The following is a 26,825-nucleotide window of genomic DNA, read 5'->3' on the forward strand; positions in this document are numbered from 1 at the left end:
TATATTTCCCTTGCAACTTTGTTAGAGCTCACATACATTGTATTGCATGGTCCAGCAAGTGCAGTCCATGGTGTCCTTTGTAACGTAACACACTTCTAGAGCGAGGCAATTATCTTTCTTGCAAGCACAAAACAAACCCAAAGGGCTAAGACTGCGTTTAGTTCGCGAAATGAAAATTTTTAGATGTCACGTCGAATGTTTTGGGATGTCGGAAGGGGTTTTCGAATATTAATAAAAAAATTAATTACATAGCTCGCTTGGAACCGCGAGACGAATTTATGAAGCCTAATTAATCCATCATTAGTGCATGCTAGTTACTGTAGCACTTATGGCTAATCATAGACTAATTAGTCTTAAAACATTCGTCTCGCGATTTTCAACCAAACGGTGCGATTAGTTTTTTTCATCTATATTTAATACTTTATGCATATGATATAAGATTTGATGTGACAGTTTGAGATGAAATTTTTTGAACTAAACCCGGACTAAGTGGAAGCTGCTCTCACCACTAGCTACCGCCTGCTAGTCTACTGGCGAGTACACTCTTCTCATTTAAAAATGGTAACTGGTAGTACACTTTAACTATACATTAAGGCCCACTATATCTAGTCATAGCATGTGAACCCCTCCTGATCCCTATGACATCAAACATGTGCTCTTACATCTAATTAAACAGGCTTCATGTCTTCGCATACATAACCTCTCTGCCTTTTTCTTCCTTACAGTCTATTCGCTCGTTGGTTTCAGCCGGTCCAAACCAGTCAGCCAACAGTGTTTTCCTCTCAAAAAAACCAGCACCAGCTAACCCAAACCAGCACCAGCACCAACCAGCGAACATGCCCTTTGTAAACTGTAAGCTGATACCGCACAAAGTTTATTATGTTAAAATAGAAAAAGATGGCACATGAAGTTCATTCCAAGAAAAACGAAAGCACTAAAGAAGCCTTTCCACCAAAAATCACCACTGCGTGTGATCACAGCATACCATGTCCTAAAAGATCCGAAAACTACGTCCACTGTGACCCCCAACCACCAATCATTCTAAATATACATTCACAAAACAGAACCACAAATATATGGCCTAACAAAGCTCTAAATTATAAATTGCCAAAAATGATGAAAATATCTTAATATGTAGCTTTCTCTTACAAACAATACAAATACTAGATGATTTTGGGATATTTTTCTTGATGGTCGAAATACAGGACATGCCTAAGGACCTGTTTGATACCATGTGCTAATTGTTAGCCAGTTAATTTTAGCTCAATCAGCTTTAATGCATCCAAACAAGAGGGCTAATAGGTGGGCTAATTTTTTAGCAAAGTCTCTAAATAGTTGTTAGCCAACCGTAGCTAATTTAGGCTAGTTTTTAGCACAACTAGTAACTAGCCATGTCGGGTTCATAAACCCGGGGTCCCTCATGAACCAGCTTTCCAACAAAGGCTCGGCCCAACAGACAACGTTGCAAACGACGCGCAACTCATGGGCCGGCCCAAATACCTAAAACGACATAGAAGGGCGATCTAGTCTTCGACCGGAAGGCCTGGCCGAGAAGGAACGGCGCCCGCTTCCGACTCTGGCCCGCCTCTCCAACCGGAAGGCCTGGCCAAACACTACTTTCGACTCCGACCTGCGTCTTCAACTGGGGATGCGCCAAACCCATGCTCACTGTTCTTCTCCAACTGACACAATCAGAGCCGACTGGGACCAACCGATCGAGGACGCTCGCTCGGTAAGGACCAGGAAACAGACGGAGAAAGTAAGGCAGGGCACTCAAGTCAAACGCAATACCGAGGAACGTACCCTGTACACCTACAGGATAGTACCCTGCGACCTCCCTGGCATGACAGAACCTAAAAGGTGTTGTAGGCGTCGACATTTCTCCTACAGTGTTGTGGGCGCCATCAACTCCCATACCAGACAAACACGGTAAGGCTCCCCCACGTGCCTCTGAGGCATCAACAGTGTTGTGGGCGTTGGCATTTATCGTACTAAACGAACATGGTAAAACCCATTGCATGCCTCTAGGTATCAACCGTGTAGCAGGCACCAACGTCTGTCATACCTGAAGAAGACGACGCAACTTCCCACATGCATTGACATTAACAGTGTTATGGGCGTCTACGATCATCCCGTACCCGATAGTATGGGCAACAAGACTAGGCATACGTACACTCTCTCCCTCTCACTTGTAAGGCTATCTCCTTCATCTATAAAAGAGGATGCGCTCTCTCCCAAAACAGATCCGTTCATTAGGATACAACAACAGAACCACCAGGTTCAAATCATAAGCACACGCTCGAACACTTAGCACATAGCGGAGCTTCCGTCACTCTCGGCCCCTCTGACCAGAGTCCGACCGGACCTCTTGTACCCCCATCTTTCTCCTTCTCGTTTGTAACCCCACTGCAAACTTCGAGCACTGGGCTCAGGAATAAAGTCACCGACCAACTCAAACTGTACGTGGGCACGTTGTCTGAACCAGTATAAACCCTGTGGCAATCATAACGTACGACAAAAACTACAAATATTTACGTGTTGATCACTTTCTGCACCGACAACTAAATCTATCAACAACTTACGTGATGACACTTACATAGTGTAAAGTATGCCATTATGTGGATCAAAATTCAGAGAGCTAATGTAAATGTCTCAATTGCGGTTCATGTAGTTAGCAAAACACTATGGAAACAAACCAACAATAATTGCCAAAGTGTATAAGTGAACCGCTATATTGTCATAGACAATAAAGGAAGGTACTAGGTACGCGTCCGTGGAATGAACCTACATCTTAGAACCTAAAACGAATTAAAATGGTTGATGTTATAGATACCCTTTTATCATACTATGAAGAGACAAGGTGAGATGAGATAATACCCTAATCCCTATTTCAGCAAGACAGGGTGTCATTAGTTGGTGGTTTTATAAGTCGAAAATTTTGTTGTTGCAGTTTTGTAGACACAGACACAGACCAGCCCCCCCCCCCCCCCCCCCCCCCCCCCCCCCCCGCCCCCACACACAAAAAACACTCCAAAAAGATCCCAAATAAAGCCACCGGGCGGGTGGGCCCACACATAAATAGCGACCAACCGCTGCTAAAAATAAAGCTTGGCGACTGGCGAGGCGAGCGGACCTCGCGTCGATTCTCTCATCCCGCCCCCCACCCCCCTCGCATCGCGTCCCGTCCCGTCCACTCCCTCGCCGTCGCCGCCGTCGGAGCGCCGCGCCGCGCAGCGCAGCTCCGGATGACGCAGAGCATGAGAGGCGGAGGGAGCGGCCGCGGCCACGGGAAAGGCCAATACGGCAGCAGCCACAACCACCACCTCCACCACAGCGCGCTGTGCTGCCTCTCCGCCGCGCCGCCGCAGCCAGGGGACGCCACGCCGACGCTGACTCCGGAGCCGGAGGCCGCCGCCGCCGCCGCGGCGGCGGCCGCTGCGGCGGGGCCGGCCGTCGCGGTGGAGGGCGTGCTGCACAAGTGGACCAACTACGGCCGCGGGTGGCGGGAGCGCTGGTTCTCGCTCCGCGACGGCGTCCTGTCCTACTCCAAGATTCGGGCCGCCGACGCGGGCGGCGTCGCCCGGGCCGGGGCGCGGGCGCAGGCGGGCGCGGTGGACGGCGACGGGGAGGTCAGGCTGATCGGCTCCAGGGTGGGAGGAGCGCGCCGCACGGAGAAGCCCGCCGGCGTTGTTTTCCTCAAGGTCCGCCTCGCTCTTCCCTGTCCTTTCCTCCTCCTCCCCCGTGCGATTGGCGCGTGATATCGGCCGGTGGGGCAGATTCCGTTTCTTGATTTCGTCCTCTCGTTTGCCCGTCGACGGTTTCTCCCCGCATTCCTGACTGCTCGTTCGGTGAATGCAATGCAATTCGAGGCTGATTTTAACCTTTTCACCGCGATTACTTTCCGCCCGCTAAATTTGCGAGATTTTCTTCTTCTCGTATTGCCAATCTATGTTCCCGGGGAATTTGGTTGCCTTCGCGATGCAGCCAGCGCCGCTGTTGGCTGGATCAAAGTGTTGCAAAATTGCAAAAAGAAAAAAAAAAGAAAAAAAGAAATCCTATTTAATTGGCCCCGCCTCCGGGTTCTTTTTGAGGGGGGTGCAAGGTAGATTCTCGTGTCGAGTTCTGCTCATGATGATGGAATGGTAGGTGGGAGACATCGTCACATTGCTGGATCGAAATGACGTGACCTCCCTTTTCTATTTTCCTTTTGCTACGATGCTCGCATTCATTCCATCCTTCTCCTTGTCTGCGCATTGCCGTGACAAATCATTCAATCCTGTCCATTTTGTTGTTCAGATCGTCCCCCTCCCTCAAAATCCATTCAATGGTGCTATGCTAACATTAGCATGCTTGATTAATTAATCAACTGACTAACCACCTCATTAGTGGCCCTAAGACAGTTTCCTGTCTAAATTTAGTAGAATCTAGTTTAGCTTGGAGTATAAACGAACAAAAGGCTTCGCCTTTTTCTTTTCTTCTGATGATACCAGTATTATATGGGAGTATATGTATTTCCAAAAGGGCCGTACCTTTCTCTGTCACGCGATCAGGTACATCTTTGCACGTAAAGCCTGAGCTTTTCGCAGATTTTGTCTAAATTCCAGGCCTTGTTGTTATTTCTGAAAAGGATGGGGGCTCTGTTGCCATTCTGTTGATACAGATCGATTAGGACAAGCCAAGTTTATCAGTTAGTCGCTGTCTTGTTACTGTGCACACTTTTTTAACCCAAAACATGCTGTATGATAGGATTCATCCAAATGGATGGGTACTTGACAGGTGCTATGTGATAATTTTAATAATTTAATGTGATTACGAGATAGGATATGCTCTGGGGATGTTTTTGGAATTTGCATTATTGATTTGTACCGCTCCAGGGGTTGCTTTTCCACAAGGCTTTTACTAGCTGTTGAACTCCCAGTGTTAGTACTATCCCTGGGTCTTTTCAAGGCCTTTGCCCATGGGTCCCAAGAATTAAAGCATGCACAATCCATCCAAGTGGCCGCATAGAGAGAGGGAGCCTAGGGGAGGGAATAAAATGGAGGACCTGTGGTCTATGTCAGATTGAATCAGGGGGGTCTTGTGGATCTTCAGGAACTGCCTAGGTTGTTTGCCTGTTTGGTTGAGGTAGATTGTAGCTTGGATTTGTTTTCTTGGTTTCTTGAGATCCTTGTTTGCCCCCTCATTTTTTTTTGCGTTGGATTTTCATTTTGTTTCCCTCCCCCCCTAACCAAAGATTGAATTTGAAGGGAGAGGGGTCCGATTTATATTTTCTTCTTCTGGGGAATACCTTTCCTTGTTCCTTAAATCAGTTCTTGTATTCTCTTTGCCGTTTCTTAATAGAAGGTTTAGAGCTTGTCTATAAGATATTATAGATGCTGGTCTGTGTATGTATATGCTTTTCCTAGGCCTGAATGCCTGATGCATAGTATTGCATAAGGCCAAGGGAAGTTGTACACATTTTCCATGTCCAAGGCTACCCAGTTACAAACATATGGGAGCTAATAAGTTACTATGTTTAGGTGTCAGCATTTCGGGAGAGTAAGTCGGACGATAGGAGATTCTACATATTTTCCCCCACCAAGACGCTTCACTTGAAGACGGACTCGAAAGATGACCGAGTTGCCTGGATTGAGGCCTTGATCCTGGCAAGGAGTGTTTATTCTCTCGGGTCACTCAGTGGGAGAGTAACTTTCGTGCAGAGCGATGTTTCGATTTCAACTGCAAGGCTTAGAGATCGGATGCATCAGGAGGGTCTGAATGAGAGTCTTATACAGGACTGTGAACAGATTGTGCTTTCTGAGTTCTCAAGTTACCGAAAGCAACTGAAGCGACGTTACGAGGATTACTTAAGCTTGTTTGGGTCCTGCAGACATCAGTTTGAGGTAAGAAGAGCTGCATACATTCTTTGTAGGTGTTCATGACTTTGCCCAACGGTGTCCAGTAGCGGCAACCAGTCATTACTTTTCACAACAGTGATAAGTAGCAGCAACCGACTTGATGCCTGAAAGTAAAAATGTGTCTATATATAGTTGTGGCTTCTTAAATTCCTACCAATCAGCATATCTCATGTTGAAATAGTTATATAAGTTTGCAAAGGTTACTCCTTGAATGGTTACTCTCCTCTTTTCCCTGCAGGAATTTTACATAGTGTATTACACACATATTTGTGCAGGAAGGTAAAGATGGAAGTATAACACAGGAGGCATTGACAAGAAATGACTTCTCTAGTTCTCGGCATGGAAATTTTAGCGGTATGATTTTAACACATACTGGGCTATTTTCAGCACTAGACCAGCTACATGATCTACTTATCTGTTTCTTGTGTCTTTCACTCCTTTCATGTTTGTGTTTCAAGTAGCCCGAGTAATTTTGAACTCCCACATTTGTTTCCTAAGAATTAACATCTTGCTAATGGTACAATTTTTGTTCTTGCCCAGAATATAGCACAACAGAATCTGATGAGCATGAGTTTGAGAAGCAAGATGGAGGTGAATTGATTTGTGAAGATGAATCTACATTCTTTGATTCTGTAGACTACTTCACAGAGTCAGACAACAGATCTGCAACCATGTTAACTGGTCAGGAAGTTGTGGATTCCCAAACGCATGATTCCAGTAACAACAGGTTACCTCAAATCACACGACGGAGTAAGCTGCCTGAGCCTACTGAGAAAGAGAAAGGGATCAGCCTCTGGTCCATTATTAAAGATAGCGTTGGAAAGGATTTGACACGAGTTTGTCTTCCAGTGTACTTCAATGAACCACTCTCATCCCTTCAGAAGTGCTTTGAAGATTTGGAATATTCATACCTCTTGGATCAGGCATATCAACATGGAAAAGTGGTAAGATCGCTTTCACATCTTTGGTATTGCACATGTCTAGGAATTTTGTCTGCTTTCCATGAGTGGCAGAGATCAACGAAATTATTTCCAATCGCTTTTCTTGTTCAGCACTGCATCAGAGTTCAAATCAGCAAACTCAATCTTCAAATGTGATTGTGAGGCAAGTTGAAACTAGATGTGTCATATCTGCTGATCAGATTACATATTAGTACCTGTTGTCATGTTGGGAACTCATCAGTATTGTTCAAGCAGTATACTCTGCTAATAAGCGTGGAAGTTTACTCATTCTTAAAAAAGTGAAATGTGTTTTCAGAGTACTATAGTTGTATCTGTTAGTTTTGCTCAGCTATGCTGTACAATATCACTTGTGAGTTAGGGAAAAGGGCAATGCTGCAGTTCTGTGTATCAACATATAGCATGTTTCTAATACCATGCATGTTGCTATGTTATATGAACTTTTGCTCATTCTTATATTTGAAATCTACTAGGGGGACAGCCTCATGAGAATTCTCAAAGTAGCTGCTTTTGCGGTCTCTGGCTATGCTTCATCTGTTGCAAGACCTTGCAAACCATTCAATCCATTGCTAGGAGAGACCTATGAAGCTGATTACCCTGACAAAGGAGTTCGTTTTTTTGCAGAAAAGGTTAGTTCAATACGCTTTGTTCGTCTTGTGCAAGAGATGCTGTCTGGGTCTCGGGGGGAAGGATTTATGAGAAATGTTATACATTTACTAAGAAAATGAAGTTTATTTGTTTCGATTATGTTCATATAATGCAAAACTACTGTTGTATGTCCATTCCAAAGCCATTTAATTTCTGATAGAGCTATGCCCCTTTGTCTACCTTTTTACTAATCATCCATATCTTACTTTGTGGTACTTTGAATTGGAGACTTTAATTTCATTACATTGCTGTTCAACATTTCCACCAATAGGTTAGTCATCATCCAATGCTGATTGCCTGCCACTGTGAAGGCAAGGGCTGGAAATTCTGGGGCGACAGCAATCTCAAATCCAAGTTTTGGGGGCAGTCAATTCAAGTTGAACCAGTTGGCACTTTGACTCTTGAATTTGAGGATGGTGAAATCTTCCAATGGAATAAGGTGTCCAGCACAACTGGAGATACTAATGTTGCTGATTGATATTATAAGTTTCTTCTCATCATAATTAAATTCTTATCATATTGCCTTTTCAGGTCACAACAACCATTCACAATCTCATTCTTGGCAAGTTGTACTGCAGCCACCATGGAACCATGCACATAAAAGGGAATCGTCAGTATTCATGTAAACTGAAGTTCAAAGAGCCATCACTTCTTGACCGGAATCCTCATCTAGTATGTTTCGCTTTGTTCCTTTCTTTGTACTGTTAAGTGTCAACTCAAACATTACAATTGTGAACAAGGGATGTAGAGCCCACATGTGTTTTCCTCTTTGAGTACATTACCTTCTGACCAATCTGTGGTTAACTCATTATCTTCTTTTGTGCTGTTGGCATTTACATATGAAGAGTTTTGCATGATTATCATGCTCTTAGCATCTGACAAATAAACTGTGGGAGAGATGTAAACCACTTTTCATTGCAAGATTTCACAGTCTTGGCCTGGGGTATCAATATGAGTGGCTAGACTTAGCATCCATTTGACCTTTGATCACTTGGGGCAAGTGGTTCTCCTTGTGCTGATGATATAATTTGGACTGAGTTAGCAGTGATTTACAAATTTCGTTATATACTTATTGACCCTAGGTTACAGAACTTATATTTCCCATCTTTTATGTGTGACATCTGAGTTGTAATTTAATTCAAGTGCTACCATAAGTTATTCACTGTTTTAATTTGTGGTGCATACTTGTTTTTAGTTGTATGTTTGCCTCTTTCATACACTGCATTATGTTTATCTGTTGCATGCACTTTGTCCACAGGTACAAGGCTTTGTAGAGGACAATAATGGGAACAAAGCTTCGTTTTTGATAGGGAAGTGGGACGAAAGCATGTATTGTAGTAATTCCGATACTTTCAAGGTGAAGAGCGCCGATCAGCTGAAAGGTGCCTCGCTGCTGTGGGAAAAGAACAAACCTGCTCCTAACCCAACACGATACAATTTGTCTTCATTTGCGATCACACTGAATGAGTTGACCCCAGGGCTGCAGGTATGGATGTACATGTGATTGCCACATAAGTGTTTCGTAATCAAGATTTTGTCCTTAATTGCTTGGCCATTCCTGGATTCAGGAGAAACTTCCACCTACTGATTCACGGCTCAGACCAGACCAGCGCCACCTAGAGAATGGCGAATACGAGAAGGCGAATGCAGAGAAGTTGAGATTGGAGCGCCGGCAAAGAATGGTATCCTCTCTTGCTTCCTATGTAAAATTTAGAACTGACCTAGAGGATCTTGCCGAATAATTTTGGAAGAAGTTGAGCCTTTCATAGATCACATTCCCAACATGATGTTTCATCCTATTCTGTCTCATTGCAGTCAACGAAACTTCAAGACAATGGCTGGAAACCCAGGTGGTTCGAGCAGGACACCGAGGACGGGACTTATCGCTACAAAGGCGGATACTGGGAGACAAGAGAGAAGGGCTGCTGGGATGGGCGCCTCGACATATTTGGGGAATTTGTGGAAACATGAGCGCCCTGTTCTTGCAGCAGCAGAGGTTCAAGTAGCCCACACGCGTCGGGTAACGCCATTCAGAAACAATGGAGCACTGCCATCTCCAATGGAGCATCCTCTTGCTGAAGAAGAAAAGGGAGCAGCCTTGTGCGAGGAGTAGAGCATTGGAGACGAAGGCGTTGCCGTCATGACTGAATGGTAGCATAGTATATGATTGGCCACGGGAGAGGCATTGCCAGCGTGTTAGTATAGTAGTATAGTTCCAATGCAAATAAGAATGCTGGTATTCATTCTTTGGTTCCTTGTGTTGAACGTGGATCTGTTGTTGCTGATTAGGCTACCTGGCCTTCGTTACACTGTGGAAGAGATTTGCTTGCTCGGCTAGGCAAAAGTCTGCCTGCCCATGTAAGAGCAAGTATAATAAGTGGGCTGCATGTTGACGTGGAGCAGAGAGAGGAGAGAGGAGAGAAGTAGGCCCTAAGCTTAGGGCACCCGCAACAGTAGGAGTCAGCTACTAGCTTTAAGCCATCCTCTCCATTAGTATTAGCTTTTAGCAATGTCTCATAATATAATTAGGCCAATATGTCACTCTCATATGTTCTTAGAACGTGCGTACGAGCCTAGCTCTTGATCAAGAGTTAGCTTTTCTCTTTTTTTTTATTAAAATATAAAGAAAATGCTTAGAGCTGGCTTATGAGCCACCCACTGTGGGTGCTTTTATACCCGGTTTATGCACAGGAACCAAGAAATTCTGTGAGATGAATAAATGGGCTTTAAGCCGGCTAACTATTATATTACTGACTGTTCGTGTTTTTGCCGATTGCAGCCGGGGCTGGAAAAGCACCTTCGAGGCAGTAAACTTACATGATCCTGACATAATTCAGCAAACAATTATTACAACCTTCTTTTCGATCTCTGGTGGATAGTGTTTTCATCTTCAAAAATCAAGCGCATAGGTCTCAGCATTATGATCCTAGCAAAACTCACTGCCATTCTCTCTTTCTTTTGGTGAAAGGTATTTCCCTGGTTTTATAGAAGGCATATAACGGCTTACAGACTCCAGAAACAGTTCAGAACAGAGGGAAGCAGAAACACTAGACTGGCACTATGGGCTGGGACCCAAAAAGCAAACTCCTGCGTACAGGCACCACCAAAACCAGTAAACACTTCTTATAAAAAAGAATAAAAAACAGTAAACACTTGCTAAGCTCGATCAGCACCAAAGCAAGTGTTTCATCCTTTTCTTGACTCTTCACTTCAGTGAGACTAGTAGTTTGTCATCCATCCAGAAAGCCACCCTTTGATTTCAAAGAGTCGATTTCTAACAGACGCCCTCAGCAACTATTGCCATTTCTACAAGAAAAGAAAAGAAATCTTTGAACAAAACTTGAGCAGACAATCTTGGGAACATGTTTTCTCTAGACATTTTACTTCTACAAGTCCAAAGCGCCCAGGTGACAAGATATCACACCCGATTTTAAGGACAAAATCGAATGCACAACATATGTATGCCATGATCAATTTATTCGTACATATGTCGACTTCATTACAGTATCATAGCAAGGTTGCTTATAAAACAAAAACATTATTTAAAAAATGACCCATGGGTCAATGGGTCTGAAAGGAAAACTCATAAGCTGTTAGCGGAAAGGGATGCCATCTCCACATGAAGGTTGACCGGGGTACACCAGCCTAACAACAGCACCGTCTTCGGGAAACACCATCTTCTAGGGACTCCGTCTTCTGGTCTGAACAACTGGGTGGGGTAGAAAGGGGACAAAGAGAGGAAGGGTGAGTACATCGAAATGTACTCTGCAAGTATAGGAAAGTATGACATGAGGGCCAACACAAGGAAAGGCTTATATAGGTTTGACTCATGCACTTAAAGCGACAAATCCTAATTTACCTTAAATCCTTAGCACCTAATTGCTAGGTGAATTCTGCCTTCTCCTCAAAGAACCAACACTTGAATTCCATCCAAGCTCCCAAACTAATATAATGCTATGTTCCACCATGTATATCAAATATACAATAGGATAAATATTTATTTTAATAACTTATGAAAAATAGAAAAATGTTCACTTAACCAACCACGTAGCAATAATACTTTATCTTAATACTCCGTGATAATAAATTGCATAAGTTATTATATTAAATAAGTTTGTACATTTTCACTGAAACATTTTATCATATCAATATTATTAATTTAATTTTATGCACTATATAATATATAAATAATACTACACACATATAATACTGTGATATAACAAATTCAATATGTTTAGTGTTGGGATGCAAATAGAGTTTTAACTTATGTGGAAAACAATACTACTAGGACCTAGACTCCTTTTAATAAAAAACAATTTTTGAATAAAAGATAAAGAATACTAGAATTTCTAATTAACATGTGATAAAATTGCAACAACTTGATTAATAGTTAAAATATAAACTATAGATTTACGAAGTCACAAAATGGGTTGTATCAAGAGTTTATATATCTTAAGACTAGATTTAAACTAAATACATGTCACACTAGAAAAAAGGTAAATACTGCAAATTCTAACTAGATGTCCCCACTGGAGCCTGCATGTTAATCCTCACAGACTTGATAATATGAATATCTTACCATAAATATGAATATAGAAAACAAAAGATAGATCCTAGATATTCCCATAAAAGTCTGAAACATCTTAACATAAATTAGGTATAACCTAATCACCATTGATAATGATAATAGCTATTGGATCTATTTTATTTTATAAATAATTATTCACTTCTGCTCTCATGACTCTAATTTATATTACCAAATATGTCATTCAGAAACATGATCTAAAGTAGACCTAAATTTGCATTAATTACCGACGTCCATTGATAATTTACATAACTCATTATTAGGAAAAATAAATACCCCATCAAATCTACATCTAAATTATCAATATCCCCTCTTATAAAAATTTTGTTTAGATAACAAATAGAGCATATATATATGTTTCTGCATTACCCCACCTCTATCAATATTAATATAGTAAGATTTAATTAAAGTAAATATACGCATCGTGCCAACATGCATGAGCAATAAAATACATATGTTATCTTTTATCATATAAAAAATATTTTCTTAACAACTCATATACTAATGATGCTAACAAATTATTTATAAATCTATAATTTATATATATTGTTACTTTACATATATTTATGTATTTTAAGTAAAACGTTTGACATGTCTATATTGATAGTATGACCATAACGGAAATATAGTTATTTGATAGGAAAATTCAATCATCTTGAGAACCGTGGGAGATCATCCGGTGGCTGTATTTTTCTGGCCTTTAAGAATAATTTAGAGTAAAAAGTCTCATTATAAGGTTTAAGTATTAAAATTCTCTTAATGTTAAAATTGCTATCCTGTTTCGAGATCTCAATTTAACCTCTATGACTTATCTTAAGCGATATGGTGCACGTTTCAAATAATGGCCTATGTTATTGTAATACTTAAGAATATACTCTATGACCTAAAATCCTTAATTTTAAAAAAGTGCAAAAAGGAGAGTTAATGAAAGATACAATCAGCACAAGAGTTTCAACTTAACTTTGAGAGGAAAAAAAAACCTGTAGCAATCGATAAGAATAAAATTTGGAAAAAAAATCAAAATTTAGATTCATGACTTCATAAGATTCATGATGCAACAAGAGCCACCATGATAATGATAGGTTTCAAAATAATTGTATATTTAAAATATACAGAGGTGCCATGCAAAGAAAAAATATGAATATGGATGAAAAATATAGATTAGTTCGTTGAAAATAGTAATTAATAAGTTTATGATTACTGGATATAGACTACATGATATCTATTACATCTATTATGTTAGAAAATAAACAAAGAGAAAAACATACAATTTAATATAAGTAATTATTTATTAGTCTGATGTACTCCCTCCGTTCAAAATTATAAGAAATTTTGAGTTTTCTGGATACATATATTTTTGCTATATACTTAGATGACTGTTAAGATATGCAGTAAAAACAATATATCTAAAAAAGCCAAAACGGCTTATAATTTGGAACGAGGGGAATGTTAAATAATACTTAATACTTATATCTCCTAAAATTCTAGCCCATGCGGGAGCACGGGTTGATGGACTAGTAGTAAGATAATCCCAATGCAAATAAAATGGTAGTATTCATTATTTTTTTAAAAAAATGATTGAGTATTCATTCTCTCTTTCTTTTAACTGTCCCTGCTTTTTTATAGAAGGAAATAAGCATATATCGGCTTAAAACATTCCAGAAACAGTTCAAAACAGAGGAAGGAGAAATACAAGACAGGCAATCTGCGCCGGCCCCCAAAAGCAGAAACTTCAAGACAATGGCAGGAAACCCCGGTGGTTCGGGCAGGACACAGAGGACGGGACGTACCGCTACAAAGGCGGATACTGGGAAACAAGAGAGAAGGGCTGCTGGGATGGGTGCCTTGACGTATTTGGGGAAGTTGTGGAAACATGAGCACCCTGTTCTCGCAGCAGCAGAGGTTCAAGTAGCCAACACGCGTCGGGTAACGCCATTCAGAAACAATGGAGCACTGCCATCTCCAATGGAGCATCCTCTTGCTGAAGAAGAAAAGGGAGCAGCCTTGTGCGAGTAGAGCATTGGAGACGAAGGCGTTGCCGTCATGACTGAATGGTAGCATAGTACAGGGACATCTAATTATTTGTCACTCTTACGGAGGTCGCCTCTCTGATTATCAACTTTGTGGTGACAACTACAAAAATATCTCAAAAAATAGTAACTCGTCTAATATTTTGCCATTTTTGCTGACGTGGCATGCCAGATCAGCCAGCCAACTTGGGAACGGGCCGTTGACGCTCGAAGACCGAAGGCAAAAGACCATTCTGCCCCTGCCGTGTATTGCTTAACAAGCGCCGTCTCCTCCCATCTGTTCAGTCCACTCGCTATTTTTCCGTCCCTCCCCTTTCATTCCCTGTGGCGGCGCGAGCTCAAGGCGGGCAGGCGGGAGCTCGACGGCGGCGTCAAGTTGCAGGACGGCACGACGCCTGCAATGTTAGATCTACTTCCTTCTTCTACCTACGCGCGGCATCTGTGGATGGGGGGATTCCTGATGCTAGGGTTTCCTAATTTTCGTGTGTTGATGTAGGATTCGGATATAGAGCAAACCATTAGCCATGATGGTGTTGTCTCCGTGCCCCCCCCCGTATGTGAGGGATGTCCTAACTCCCAATTTGTTTGTTTTGCTTGTCATTATCAGGACTGATCCTGACAATGCTTTTAGAATCAATGTTAGCGTTGATAAATACACTTTGGTTAACGACTATGGAGTGGTTGACCTAGATGCTCAAGAACATGACCTGTGGTTTGACAGTAGCAATGTGTACACACTGAATGGCTTTGTAGATGATATGACCAGCAAGATCATTTGGGGCCGCAGTCAGCAACTGCTTATTTGGGGTGTTGACATTGACAGTGGAACAGAGTGGAAGGTTACTAGCAGTGATCAATTTGAGGAGATGATAATGTCTAGGATGGATGAGAAGATAATGCATGTTAGCTGTGATGTTGTTGAGAAAGATGTAGTTGGTCTGAATGATGTTGTTAGCAGAGCAAACAAAGGTGGGTCTTCTACTACTGCTGCCCAATCTGGTGTGACAAATGCAGGACATGCAGAGAATGCAGAAGGCTTAGGTGACACTTGTAGTACTCCTGAAGAAGGTAGAGCTGAAGAAAATGTGGTTGATTGGAACACATTGACTATATTGGCTGATGAGAACTATGATGGTGAAGCTAATGCTGTGGTAGATGAGGATCAAATATATGAGGCTTTTGGATTCAAGGCAGCAGATGAGGCTCCTGCAGATGAGGTTCCTATTCCTAACATACCTGCTGATGTGGAGGATGAAATGAATGAGGCAGCAATCCCTGTTAATGATGACCTAGGAGATGAGCCAATGTTTGGTTGGGATAGAGACAACCCTGACATGAGTGTTGGGACACTGTATCCTTGCATGGATGATTTTAGGATGGCAATTAGGCAGCATGCTATTGTGAATGAGTTTCAATTGGGGATAGAGAAGTCTGACAAGGAGAGGTTTAGGGGCTACTGCAGTTCCAAGGGCTGCTCATGGAAAATTAGAGCTAGACACCGAAGGATGGCAGTGTCAGGGTACCAATACTAACACTTTTTTATTCTTTTGATGTAACCTTATTTCTGATATTTGCATGTTGTATATGAATTTATCTTAACTATTTCTGACATTTCTTCATGTATGTGCAGATCCAAATCAATAAGGGTACCCACAAGTGTCTTTCAAAGAGTAGAGTTCTTGGGAGGATGGCATCCCAGAAGTGGATTGCTGAGAGGGCTATACCACTATTGAAGGATAATCGTGAGATGGGTCCCAAAGCTGTGAAGGAAGAGTTAGAGAAGAAGTACAATATAAAGATTCCATATCAGACTGTATTTTATGGGAGACAGAGGGCTGCAGATAAATTATTTGGTAAGTGGGATGATTGTTTTGATTATTTGTTTAGATTCAAGGCTGAGATTGAGCTTAGGTCTCCTGGTAGTGTAGTTGAGATAGATACAGTTACTGTGAAAGGCAAGGTACACTTCAGTAGATTTTTTTGTGCCTTCAAAGCAAGTATAGATGGATTTAGAGATGGCTGCAGACCCTATATTAGTGTAGATTCAACTGCTCTCAATGGTTCGGGATCTCAGCCTGTGGTCGACGTGTAATCGCTACTCGGTAGCCGAACGTGTAGTTTAGGCCATAAACGGTAGGTTACACGGAATCGTCGTGTAAACAGTAAAAAATGGCCGTGTAATCGGTCTACACGGCCGTGTAGGCAAACACTAGGTAATATTTTGAAAATAATTTATCTATGTTATTTTCAAAATATTACAAATGTTTATGATGTGTAATAAGTACCATTAGATTAGTTGTGGAATATACTTTCATAATAAAATTATTTGAATATACAAATATTATCTATGTTATAGGAATATATACACAGGTTATTATAGTTATTTTTACAAATAAAGTAAAAACGAGTAATCCGTGTAAAACCGTGTACACGCCGTGTACACGGTCTAAACGCTACACGAGACCTCGCCGACTGTCTACCGTTTATCGTTTAGGAAAACATTGCCTGCAGCCAATACAATAGATGGCCATAATTGGTTGTACCCAATTGCTTTTGGCTTCTTTGATTCGGAGACCAAGGATAATTGGACTTGGTTCATGGAACAGTTAGGGAAAGCTTTAGGGCCAATGAACCACTTGGCTATATGCATTGATGCCTGCAAAGGCTAGAAGCAGCTGTGAAAAAGGTTTTCCCTGGAGGAGAGCAGAGAGAGTGTTTCCGGCATCTCATGGAAAATATGAAGAAAAGATTTACAGGAAATGCCTATGCCAAGTACATGTGGCCAGCAGCAAGGGCATGCACAGTAGAGAAGTTCAATAAATTGATGGACAAAGTTATTGAAGCCTATCAGGAGTTGTTCCATGGTTGAAGGAACATCATAGTTTACTGTGGGCCAGGAGTGGATTCAAGGAAGAGATCAAGTGTGACTTCATAAATAACAATTTGGCTGAATCTTGGAATGCATGGATCCAAGCTGTAACACCTCGGTGTTACGATCCTTTTTAGCGCCGCGATTTAGACCTAAGTAAAACTTTCGAAACGAGTTTCTCGAATTTTTAATTTAAATATACGGGAAGCGATAAGCGAAGCTTGCGTAAATTAGTAAACCATTGTAAAAGTTACGATGGATGAACGTGCTCCAAAGCTAAGTGCTGTTACGGCGATTTACATAAGAATGCCTGAGTCAGAAGCACGTTGTCCTGTTTCCGAGTCAACTCGTGTCATTTTCGCCGCGCTGTTCTTGTTTTAATGAAAGTTGGCCGAACTTGCTGCAGTGTCGTCCTTCTTGTCCCTGTTGCTTGCCCTAGGTCCCTATTTCACAACGTTGTCTTCATCTACTCCATCCGTTTCCCCACTCTGGATGGCAGCAGTCACATCACCGATCAATCCGCGCCAGTCCTGCTTTCCCCTCCCTTTTTCTTCTCTATGGTGCCGAGGAGGAAACAACCAGCCGTGGAACGCCACTGCCGGGCAGGTCGGACCACGCCCACGCTGCCATGCCGGACCTGTCTTGCCTCGCCTACCTCCGTCCTTGTTTTTTCCCTCCGTCCTTTTTCTATTTATGCTGTCGAGGAGGAACTCCAGTTCGTGGGCGGCGGTTCTCTTCTCTCTCTCGCGCGAGAACAAGCTGGTCCCGCAGCGTTGCCTCACCGGCGCCCTTCCTTTCCCCCCCGCCTACTGCCCGTGGCCGGTGCTGCGCCCCCTAGCCGCAACCACCCACGCTCAGTCGAGTCGCAGCCGTCGCGCCTCGCAGTACCGCCCCTCCTTCCTCACGCACCCCGCTGCTCACCGCACGTGCAGGCGCGCTGAATCCGTGCGCAACTCCCCCTGCGTGCCCATGGTCCCATAGCCGCGCCGTCCGCCAATGCTTGAGCCTACGCGCGCCCTCGGTCTCGACCGCGCTGGAGCCACGGTCCAGCTCCTGCTCTCCCCACGGCGCGCCTGGCTTGGACTACCTCGTCACCGAGCCGCCTCGCCAACCGCAACTACCACGCACGCAGGCGCGTGCGTGCCACTACCATGGCTGTGCACGAGCAGCAGCGTCCCTTGTTTCACAGCGCCGGCCGGATGTGACTCGCCCGCTGCCGCAGCGCCATGGCCACGCCTGTAGCCATGCCTCTCCTCCATGCAAGCTCACACGAGTCCCATGGCTTGCTCTTGACAGCATCCGCATTCTCCGTGCCTGCGCGCCCGAGCCTCCAGCGCCACTGCACGCAAGTCTCCGAAGCACCGCGCGCCATCCGGTCGCCCGCGCCCCTGTCCTTACCGAGCCACCGTGAATTGGAGCCGCCGCTGCCATTTTTGCCACCTTCCGCGGGTTGTGCGGGCAGGCTGCCGTGGGGCAGCTCGGGCCTTGCCGTGGCCGGGTCGTGGTTGCGCGAGTTCCCGGGCAACTCTCCGGCGGGTCTCCCGCCACCGCCGTGCCTTCCCGGCCGGGATTGGTTGCCGGCCAGAGCTGCCCTGCCGGTGCTCTGCTTTGGAAGAAGACGAAGGGTATGAATCCAAGTAGATTTTTGTACGGGGGTTCTCGGTGCAAAATACTAGACTCATTTAAATAGTACATTAGTACCGCGGAGTGATTTAGTAGAAGCTCAGGGATCTTTTTGCTAATATTCCCACAGCCGCTGTGGATCTCGTGACCGGGACGGTTTGCTGGGCCGGCCTACCGTTGGCGCTGGGTCGCACCCCGCCCCGCGTTGGGCCTACTAAAGGGTCGAGATGGCGACTAGAGGGGGGGTGAATAGTCTTTTCTAAAACTTAATCGTGTCGGCTAACCGATACAAATGCGGAATTAAAACTAACGGTCTAGCCAAGACTACACCCCACTATATATGTTCGCTAGCACCTTGCAAAGATAACAATTATGCAACAAAGGTGCCGGGCTAGCTAGAGCTCTCCTAAACAATTCTAGGAGCAAGGTTACACAAACCTATGCCACTAGTACTTTAAGCGACAAGGGAGCTCCTACACATGCTAGTAAGCAAAAGCACAAAGCTAACTAAGCTCACTAGCAATGCTCAATAACAAGGCAACCAATGCCTAATTAGAGAGCGCAAATACTTAGCTACACAAACTAAGCAATGTGACTAACAAGGTTACTAAAACCAAATTAGCCACGCAAGGGAGCTACTTCTATGCTACACAAGCAAGAAGGTAATTAGCAAGCTACACAAGCTATCTAATTACAAGAGCAACTACACAAGCTTAATATGTATAAAAGTAATTGCAAGCTTGTGTAATGGGGATGCAAACCAACGGGAAGAATAAGGTTGACACGATGATTTTTCTCCCGAGGTTCACGTGTTTGCCAACACGCTAGTCCCCGTTGTGTCGACCGCTCACTTGGTGGTTCGGCGGCTAATTAGCATCACCCGCTAAGCCCGCACGTCGGGCGCCGCAAGAACCTACCCCTTGAGTGAGGGTAGCTCAATGACACGCTTTACTAAAGTTGCTCTTCGCGACTCCCGCGGGGCGAGCACAATGCCCCTCACAAGCACTTCTCCGGAGCGCCGCACAAGCTTCTTGCGGGCTTCGACGGAGACCACCACCAAGCCGTCTAGGAGGTGGCAACCTCCAAGAGTAACAAGCACCACCGGCTTGCAACTCGATCACCTAGTGCCACTCGATGCAACCTCACGATGCAATCGCACTAGAATCGCTCACTCACACAATCGAATGATCACTATCAAGTATATGTGTGATGGAGGGCTCCCAAGCACTCACAAACATGGACACTAAGTCCCTTGAGGTGCTCAGCCCCAGCCATGGCCGAAGGCCACTTCTATTTATAGCCCCAAGGGCTAAACTAGCCGTTACCCCTTCACTGGGCAACGGTCGGGCCGACCGGACGCTCCGGTCGTGTTGACCGGACGCTGGACCTCAGCGTCCGGTCACCCGCAGACGACCACGTGTCCCGATTCCAACGGTCACTTGACCTGACCGGACGCAGCAGCTTCAACTGACCGGACGCAGAACCCCCAGCGTCCGGTCGTTTCCAGTAAGCTCCCGAGCATGACCGGACGTGTCCGGTCGAACGTGATCGGACGCAGCCAGCGTCCGGTCACTCTCCAGCTACTGCTACACTCCATGTCAGCGCGACCGGACGCAGCCAGTCAGCGTCCGGTGCAATCAGATCCAGCGTCCGGTCAGTTGACCGACGCCAGCATCTTCGCGACCAACTCGTTCTCACTTCTAACTTCTTCACCCTTGCTCCAAAGTGCTAACCACTAAGAGTTTGCATCCGGTGCAATAGAAAGTAGGCATTCCATTTTCCCGAATGCGCCGAATCCCGCCGAGCAAGCTCGGCGGGAGGGAGAGAGGGACCCAAAACCCATCTCACCCCTGCAAACACCACCTCCTTTGTAAATGTGCCAACACCACCAAGTGTACACCACCATGTGTAAGTGTGTTAGCATTTTCACAATCATTTCCCAAAGGATGTTAGCCACTCAACTTGCCACGCCACTCGATCCTAGCGACAATGCAAAGTTAGATCACTCGAGTGGCACTAGATGACCGATATGCAAACAAGTTTGCCCCTCTTGATAGTACGGCCATCTATCCTAAACCCAGTCATAAACTTCTCTACACACCTATGACCGGTGAAATGAAATGCCCTAGGTTATACCTTTGCCTTGCGCATTCCATTCCATCTCCTTCAATGTCGATGCAACACATGCACCAACACGATCAACAATGATATGATCCACTTCATATCATCACGTGATCATATTGGTTCATCGATCTTGACTTTACTTGCTCTTCACCGTTGCCATCGTCCATCGGCGCCAAGTCTTGCTCAAGCTTCACCGCCACGCGGTCCATCACTCCAAAGCCATCGACTTGCCCTTCACGCTTGCAACCGATCCATCAAGCCAAGTCTTGTCTTGATCTTCTCCACCTTGATCACATGACTCAATGTCATGTCTCATGTGCATTTAAGCTCCTTCATCATCACATGTGTGAGCTTTGCAACATCTCCAAGCCATTTTCACCTTCATGGCATATGTTGCTCACACACATGTACCTATGGACTAATCACCTGTGTATCTCACATAAACACAATTAGTCCACCTAAGTTGTCACTCAATTACCAAAACCAAACAAGGACCTTTCACCTACTCGCGCTGCTGGGCCGCCTGCCCCGCTAGGCTGGTCGGCTGCCACTCGCCACCTGGGTCGCCGCGCGCCCACCTAGGCCGAACTGCCGCCGCGTGGGCCGCGTGCCACTGGACCGCGTGCGTCGTTCAGGCCTGGGCCGAGTTATTTGACGTCGGCCCGTTTCGAATTGTAGAGCAATTTCTAAGTCAGTTAAAATGTAGACTTGCAAAATCAATATAAAATTATATAGGAATCCAAAAATGGTGAAACCAATTTTGTTAGTCGTCTAAAATCATGATCTACCTATTAGTATAGTTGGTTCACATAGTGTGATATTATTCCTGGAGGCTATATAATTAATTTAAGATACTTAATGTTGTAAAATATAAACTTGTAGGAACTTCCGTGATAAATTGGTAATAGTATTGGATATGAAATCTTTACAGTAGGTTCCTAGCAATATTAGCTACTCATCGTAATTTTTGTAGCTCTAGAATAATTAGTTGCTAGATAAATAATGATGTCCTATTACGAATAAAGAAACACCGTTGGTTTATATAACTAAAAGAATTGTTGAGAAATAACGTCTTATGCGACAACATGGATATGTAGCCTAAGTACGGTCGTCGTTAGAACTAGCTCGTTCACTTGAGAGACGTAGAGCATATTTATACGAGTCACGATTGCATTCAGTTGATCATACCCTTACATTTCATTACATTGCATATCATGATAAGGACGTCGATGGATCACGGAGTCATCGGGAGTTGCTGGAGAAATGATGCTTTTGGAGATCATATCGCCATGATAGAAAGCTAACTTCTAATTGTATTTTACCCAGGCAAGCCCCGGTGCATAACCCCTACTTTTCTGTAGTTTAAATTATATTTGTGCATTAAGTTTCAAGAAGTTGAATGAAACCCACTTGCATATATATCTTTATCCTATGAGTCTTACTAGTATGATAGGATCGTGTAGATTGCTATGCTATAGGACTCCGGTAGAAGTCGAGTGATTATCTGTCACTCGTGAGATATAGGAAATATGTTACTATATGATTATCACTTGGAATATATAAAATTGTGGAAAGGAAAATGGTGACCGGGTAGGGATATGGTTTGGGTATTGGTGGGTGTAAGAAGCTGTGTCGCTGCAGAGGCGGGTCATAACTTGGTTACATTGTTTTTCCCTGTCTGGTCGGTTAAGGACCGATCGTTTCATATGACTATAGGCAGGTCACAGACTTATTATCCCGAGCACATACTTATGTATGGGCGCTTGGAAGACTTGTTGCTCTCTTATCGCGGATCCGGCTCTTTCTGGACCGACTGTTAGGGTTTGTTTTTGGTGGAGGAGGTCCTTGCACCGCACTGAGTCTGGGACTCAGGGGTGGGGGCTTGGAGTCCTAGTTTGGATGGAGACCTGGACACCTAGGATAGGAGAGTGATGGGTTGGTCCTGCTTGTGCCTAGGGTACAAGTGGGGCGTATGTTTTCGGGGTACCCAGCTGGGGGCATTGATTCGCGAATCGCTGGGCGATCCGGTACGGCTTGTCTGCGGTTTAGCATTGTAGTAAGAACATGAAAGATGGAAGATAGAAAAGGAAATCTAATTGCTTACCACCTGCTTGAAAGTAGCATAGGTGCTTACATAGAATGGTTAGTTAATGAACCAATGCGGCTATTAATAAAAATCGAATATAAGGATGCACGCTTAGTAAAGCTGCCTGCAAATGAAATAAACCCACAAGCCAAATAGCCTTGCATATCCTTGAAGTCTTTTCTTTTCTCCTGTCGGGTAAGTCTTGCTGAGTACAATTGAGTACTTAGGGTTTTATTCCCCCTGTTGCAGGTGACAGGTGGATGCTAGAGCTGACCCTTATGTGTGGATACCTTCTGGTGGGCTCAGCGAGGATTCCTTTACGCTGCGATCGTAGTTTTTATTTACAACTCTCACCGAATGTTTTTATAAATGAAAGTTTATAATCCGTTGTCATAGTTGCTATATATGTCAATACTTCAACATGTCATGAATAGATATTTATTTTCGTTGTAATTCTGATAACATGTTTATATGTCGCTGTTACATTAAATTATTCATAACTCTGATAAAATGATTTCATTCTGCTATTATAACAATAAATGTTATACTCTGATGTACATATAAAGTGATGAAGAACTGGTTAAGAATGATGTAAGCTTTATTCTCTCATTCGTGATCCTGATGGCAAAAATGTAGATTTTTGGGTTCTCCCCTAGGGTGTGCTCGACGGAACTGAGTAATTTAGTGTTCTCCCTCGAGTGCTTAGTGTCTAATGGAAGACAAGCACTCCTGTGAGGCATTAGATTAGGCAGTTCTGCCACACAAGCACACAAAGATCTACCATTAGACATTCTAGCTGATGCTATCAAGCACAAGACAATGGTACTTTTTGAGAAGAGAAGGAAGATATCCAAGGCCCTAAAATGATTCATACTACCAGCAATAATTCATCAGCTAAATGCAGCCTCAAAGGGACTAAACCATCTAAAGGCAACTAAGGGTGGACCCAACCAAGCAGAGGTGATAGTCATGTACAATGATGAAGTTGTCAAGAGGCATGTTGTCTACCTGGACCAACATGAGTGTACATGCAAAGAGTGGCAAGTGAGTGGCAAGCCCTGTCCCCATGCACTTGCAGTCATAATAGCTGAAAGGCAGCTAAATATGGAGCAATATATGGATGTGGCATACTCAGTGCACAAGTTCCAAGTAGCATATGCAGGAATGATTCCTGTCATCACTGATAAGAGCCAGTGGCCGGTAGTTGAGAAGGGATTCAAGCTTCTTCCACCAATTGGGAAGAAAAGATGACTTGGGAGGCAAAGGAAGAAGAGGGTTAAGGGATGCCTAGAGAGAAGTGGCAAAGCCACAAGGCATGTTACTTGCAAGGGCTATGGTGAATTAGGCCATAGAAGGACCAGTTGGAGGTGCCCACTAAGTGGCACCAAAAAAAGGTAACTTACTAACCTACCTTTGCTGAAATCCTTTCACCATTGTTAACTAACTTAATGAAATTGCAGGAAGAGGACAAGAAAGACAAAGACTAAAAAGGGGCCAAAGAAGGGTGCTGACAAGGAGTATGAACCTGCTCTAGCTAGTGAAACTGCAGCAGCACCACCTGAGCCTTCACCAGCTCCACCAGCAGCAGCAGCACCTGAGCCTTCACCAGCTCCACCAGCAGTAGCAGCACCATCACCAAGGACTCCAAGAACAAGGGCAGCAGTAGCAAGGGAAAGAGAGGGAGAGGAAGCAGCAGTAGCAGCAAGGTAAAATCTAAACCTAAATTGTGACTCAGGAACTTGCCATCTCGACAATAGCTCACTAAACCACTTTCAAATACAGGAGGTTGAACTTGGAAGCTCCACAACCCCTTGAAATGGTCATTCCAGAGGCTGAATCTCTGCCAAAACCTGCACTAGCTAAGAAGATGACCCCTAGGAGGAAGCAGCTAGCCACAAAGGTGAAGAAGTCTTCTACCAAGGGAAACTGATGAAGCAATGAATCCTTGTGATCTATATTTTAGGAACTTTGTTATGTTATTGAAAGGTGCATGAACAACTTGTTATGGTATTGTAAGTTGAATGGACAACTTGTAATGTATTGCCTTATAGGCCTGAATAACTTGTGATGACTTTGCTAGGGTTGTGTCATGTATGCAGACTGAACTTGCTATGTTTTTGTCATGTATGCAGACTGAACTTGCTATGGTTGTCAAGAGCATATCAGTGGTCTTGTAGTGATGATTTTTGGATATCATGTACAAGTGGAATAACATAAACAATATTCCATTAATCATTCAACATTTTCACACATATATGCCCACTGATTGGTCAGACTCATACTGAAACACAGAGCTCATTATTCAACTAAGATACAGCTTGAAGTAGTTCAACTAACAAACAAGGGAACTGACAACTAGTGAAACATACATAGCTCCAACCACTACACCAGCACCCATGACCAAGCTCAAAGCCTTCACTGCACCAACCAAAGCATCCAGCTTCACCTCCATTGAGTTCTTCTGCACACGCACCAGTGCCCTTGAATCAGCTTCTTCCTCTACTGCGCCATGTTGTTCTAGATTCAATCACAATCTTCCCCTGGTCCACCAATATGGCCAGGTACTCTCGCTGCCACTCAAAAAACCTACAAGATCCTGGAACCTAAACACATGGAAACATATTTGATGTGACAATTGATTCAAAACCCTAACAAATCGGAACCCAAAGAATGTGACTTACCCCTTGCATGTTCCTGGGACATTTGAAGAAGACACGGCCCTTGTTGCCTTTCTCATCTGTCTGGGCCATGAGCTCGAGCACCCTCTGCAGCCCACACTCCTCGCACATGATGAGGGGGAGCCATGTCTGCCTCCCAAGTGGGTACTCCCCTATCCTATTCGGCAGCTGCGGACGCCTATTGCGCGTTGATGAGCTCGCTCGACGGGACATGGTGGCTAGGGTTGGGGAGGGCAATGGAGGGAGGGGCAGCGGAGACCAAGGACGGGGAGACGAAGGAAGAAGAAGAAGAAGTGCAGAGAGAACCGTTCGGACTAAGCAGATGGGAGGAGATGGCGCTTGTTAAGTAATTCACGGCAGGGGCAGAATGGTCTTTTGCCTTCGGTCTTCGAGCGTCAACAGCCCGTTCCCAAGCTGGTTGGCTGATTTGGCATGCCACGTCAGCAAAAATGGCAAAATATTAGATGAGTTACTATTTTTTGGGACATTTTTGTAGTTGCCACCACAAAGTTGGCAATCAGAGAGGCGGCCTCCGTAAGAGTGGCAAATAATTAGATGTTCCGATTTCATCTTATCTCCTAGACAAACACAGCCTCAATTTCAATCTTGCTTCTCCTCCAACGGCCCACGCCCAAACCTCCACTCTGTCCAAAACCCCGCCTTCGTAGCCATGCTTTGCCGCCTCTTCCTCCACCACGCCCGCCGACGCCTCCACTCCTCTAGCATAGCCTCCTCCGTTCCCCTGTCTACCCCAACCTTCACCATTTTTGGCGCCAACACTGGCGTCGGCAAGACCCTCGTATCCGCAGGCCTCGCCGCTGCCCTCCTCTCCTCCCCCTCCCCTTCCGTCTCGTCCGTCGCCTACCTCAAGCGGCTTTAGACCGGCTACCTCGTTGACTCCGACACGCGCTTTGTCTTCAACAGGGCCGCCGCGCTGTTCCGCGCCTCCCCCTTCCCCCGAGCCACCCGCCTCGTAGCCTCATGCCGTACCCTCTTCCCGTCACCCACCATGGAGGCCAAGGCGGAACCGCTCCACGAGAGCCAAGAGAAGGTGGTGACCTACGGAGCGGGTGCCGCGGAGCAGACGAAGGTGCTCGCGTGCTGCACGACGTACGCGTGGCGGGAACCGGTGTCGCCGCACCTGGCAGCAGAGAGGGAAGGAATGGCGGCGAGGGATGATGAGGTCAAGGGTTGCGTCGAACGGTGGCTGCTGGAGGAAGGCGTGGGGGAAGGTGGGGAGGTGTGGAAAGTGCTGGAAACTGCTAGTGGCGTTGCCAGCCCCGGTGCCTCCGGTATGCTATAGTGCGGACCTCTACCGGTGTGCTT

At 44.7% G+C, this 26,825-nt stretch overlaps 1 protein-coding gene and 1 pseudogene across 2 annotated transcripts; both read left to right on the top strand.

Moving 5' to 3' along the window:
• Positions 1–3,181: 3,181 nt before the first annotated feature.
• LOC136472243 (oxysterol-binding protein-related protein 2A-like) lies at positions 3,182–10,254 on the top strand. Of its 2 annotated transcripts, none has more exons than XM_066469971.1 (10): positions 3,182–3,701; positions 5,520–5,882; positions 6,173–6,251; positions 6,438–6,841; positions 7,330–7,485; positions 7,776–7,943; positions 8,036–8,176; positions 8,763–8,990; positions 9,073–9,186; positions 9,320–10,254. In XM_066469971.1, exons 1-10 carry the CDS (start codon positions 3,246–3,248, stop codon positions 9,473–9,475), a joined length of 2,265 nt encoding a protein of 754 aa, XP_066326068.1. In that variant the 5' UTR covers positions 3,182–3,245; the 3' UTR covers positions 9,476–10,254. The 2 variants fall into 2 exon arrangements, with proteins under 2 accessions (XP_066326068.1, XP_066326070.1); XM_066469973.1 differs by lacking the exon at positions 3,182–3,701 and adding an exon at positions 4,482–4,550.
• A 3,708-nt stretch (positions 10,255–13,962) lies between these two features.
• LOC136469159 (uncharacterized) lies at positions 13,963–24,998 on the top strand (annotated as a pseudogene).
• Positions 24,999–26,825: the final 1,827 nt, after the last annotated feature.

This window comes from Miscanthus floridulus, chromosome 8 (genome assembly GCF_019320115.1).
Source record: "Miscanthus floridulus cultivar M001 chromosome 8, ASM1932011v1, whole genome shotgun sequence".
Classification (NCBI taxonomy): Eukaryota; Viridiplantae; Streptophyta; class Magnoliopsida; order Poales; family Poaceae; genus Miscanthus; species Miscanthus floridulus.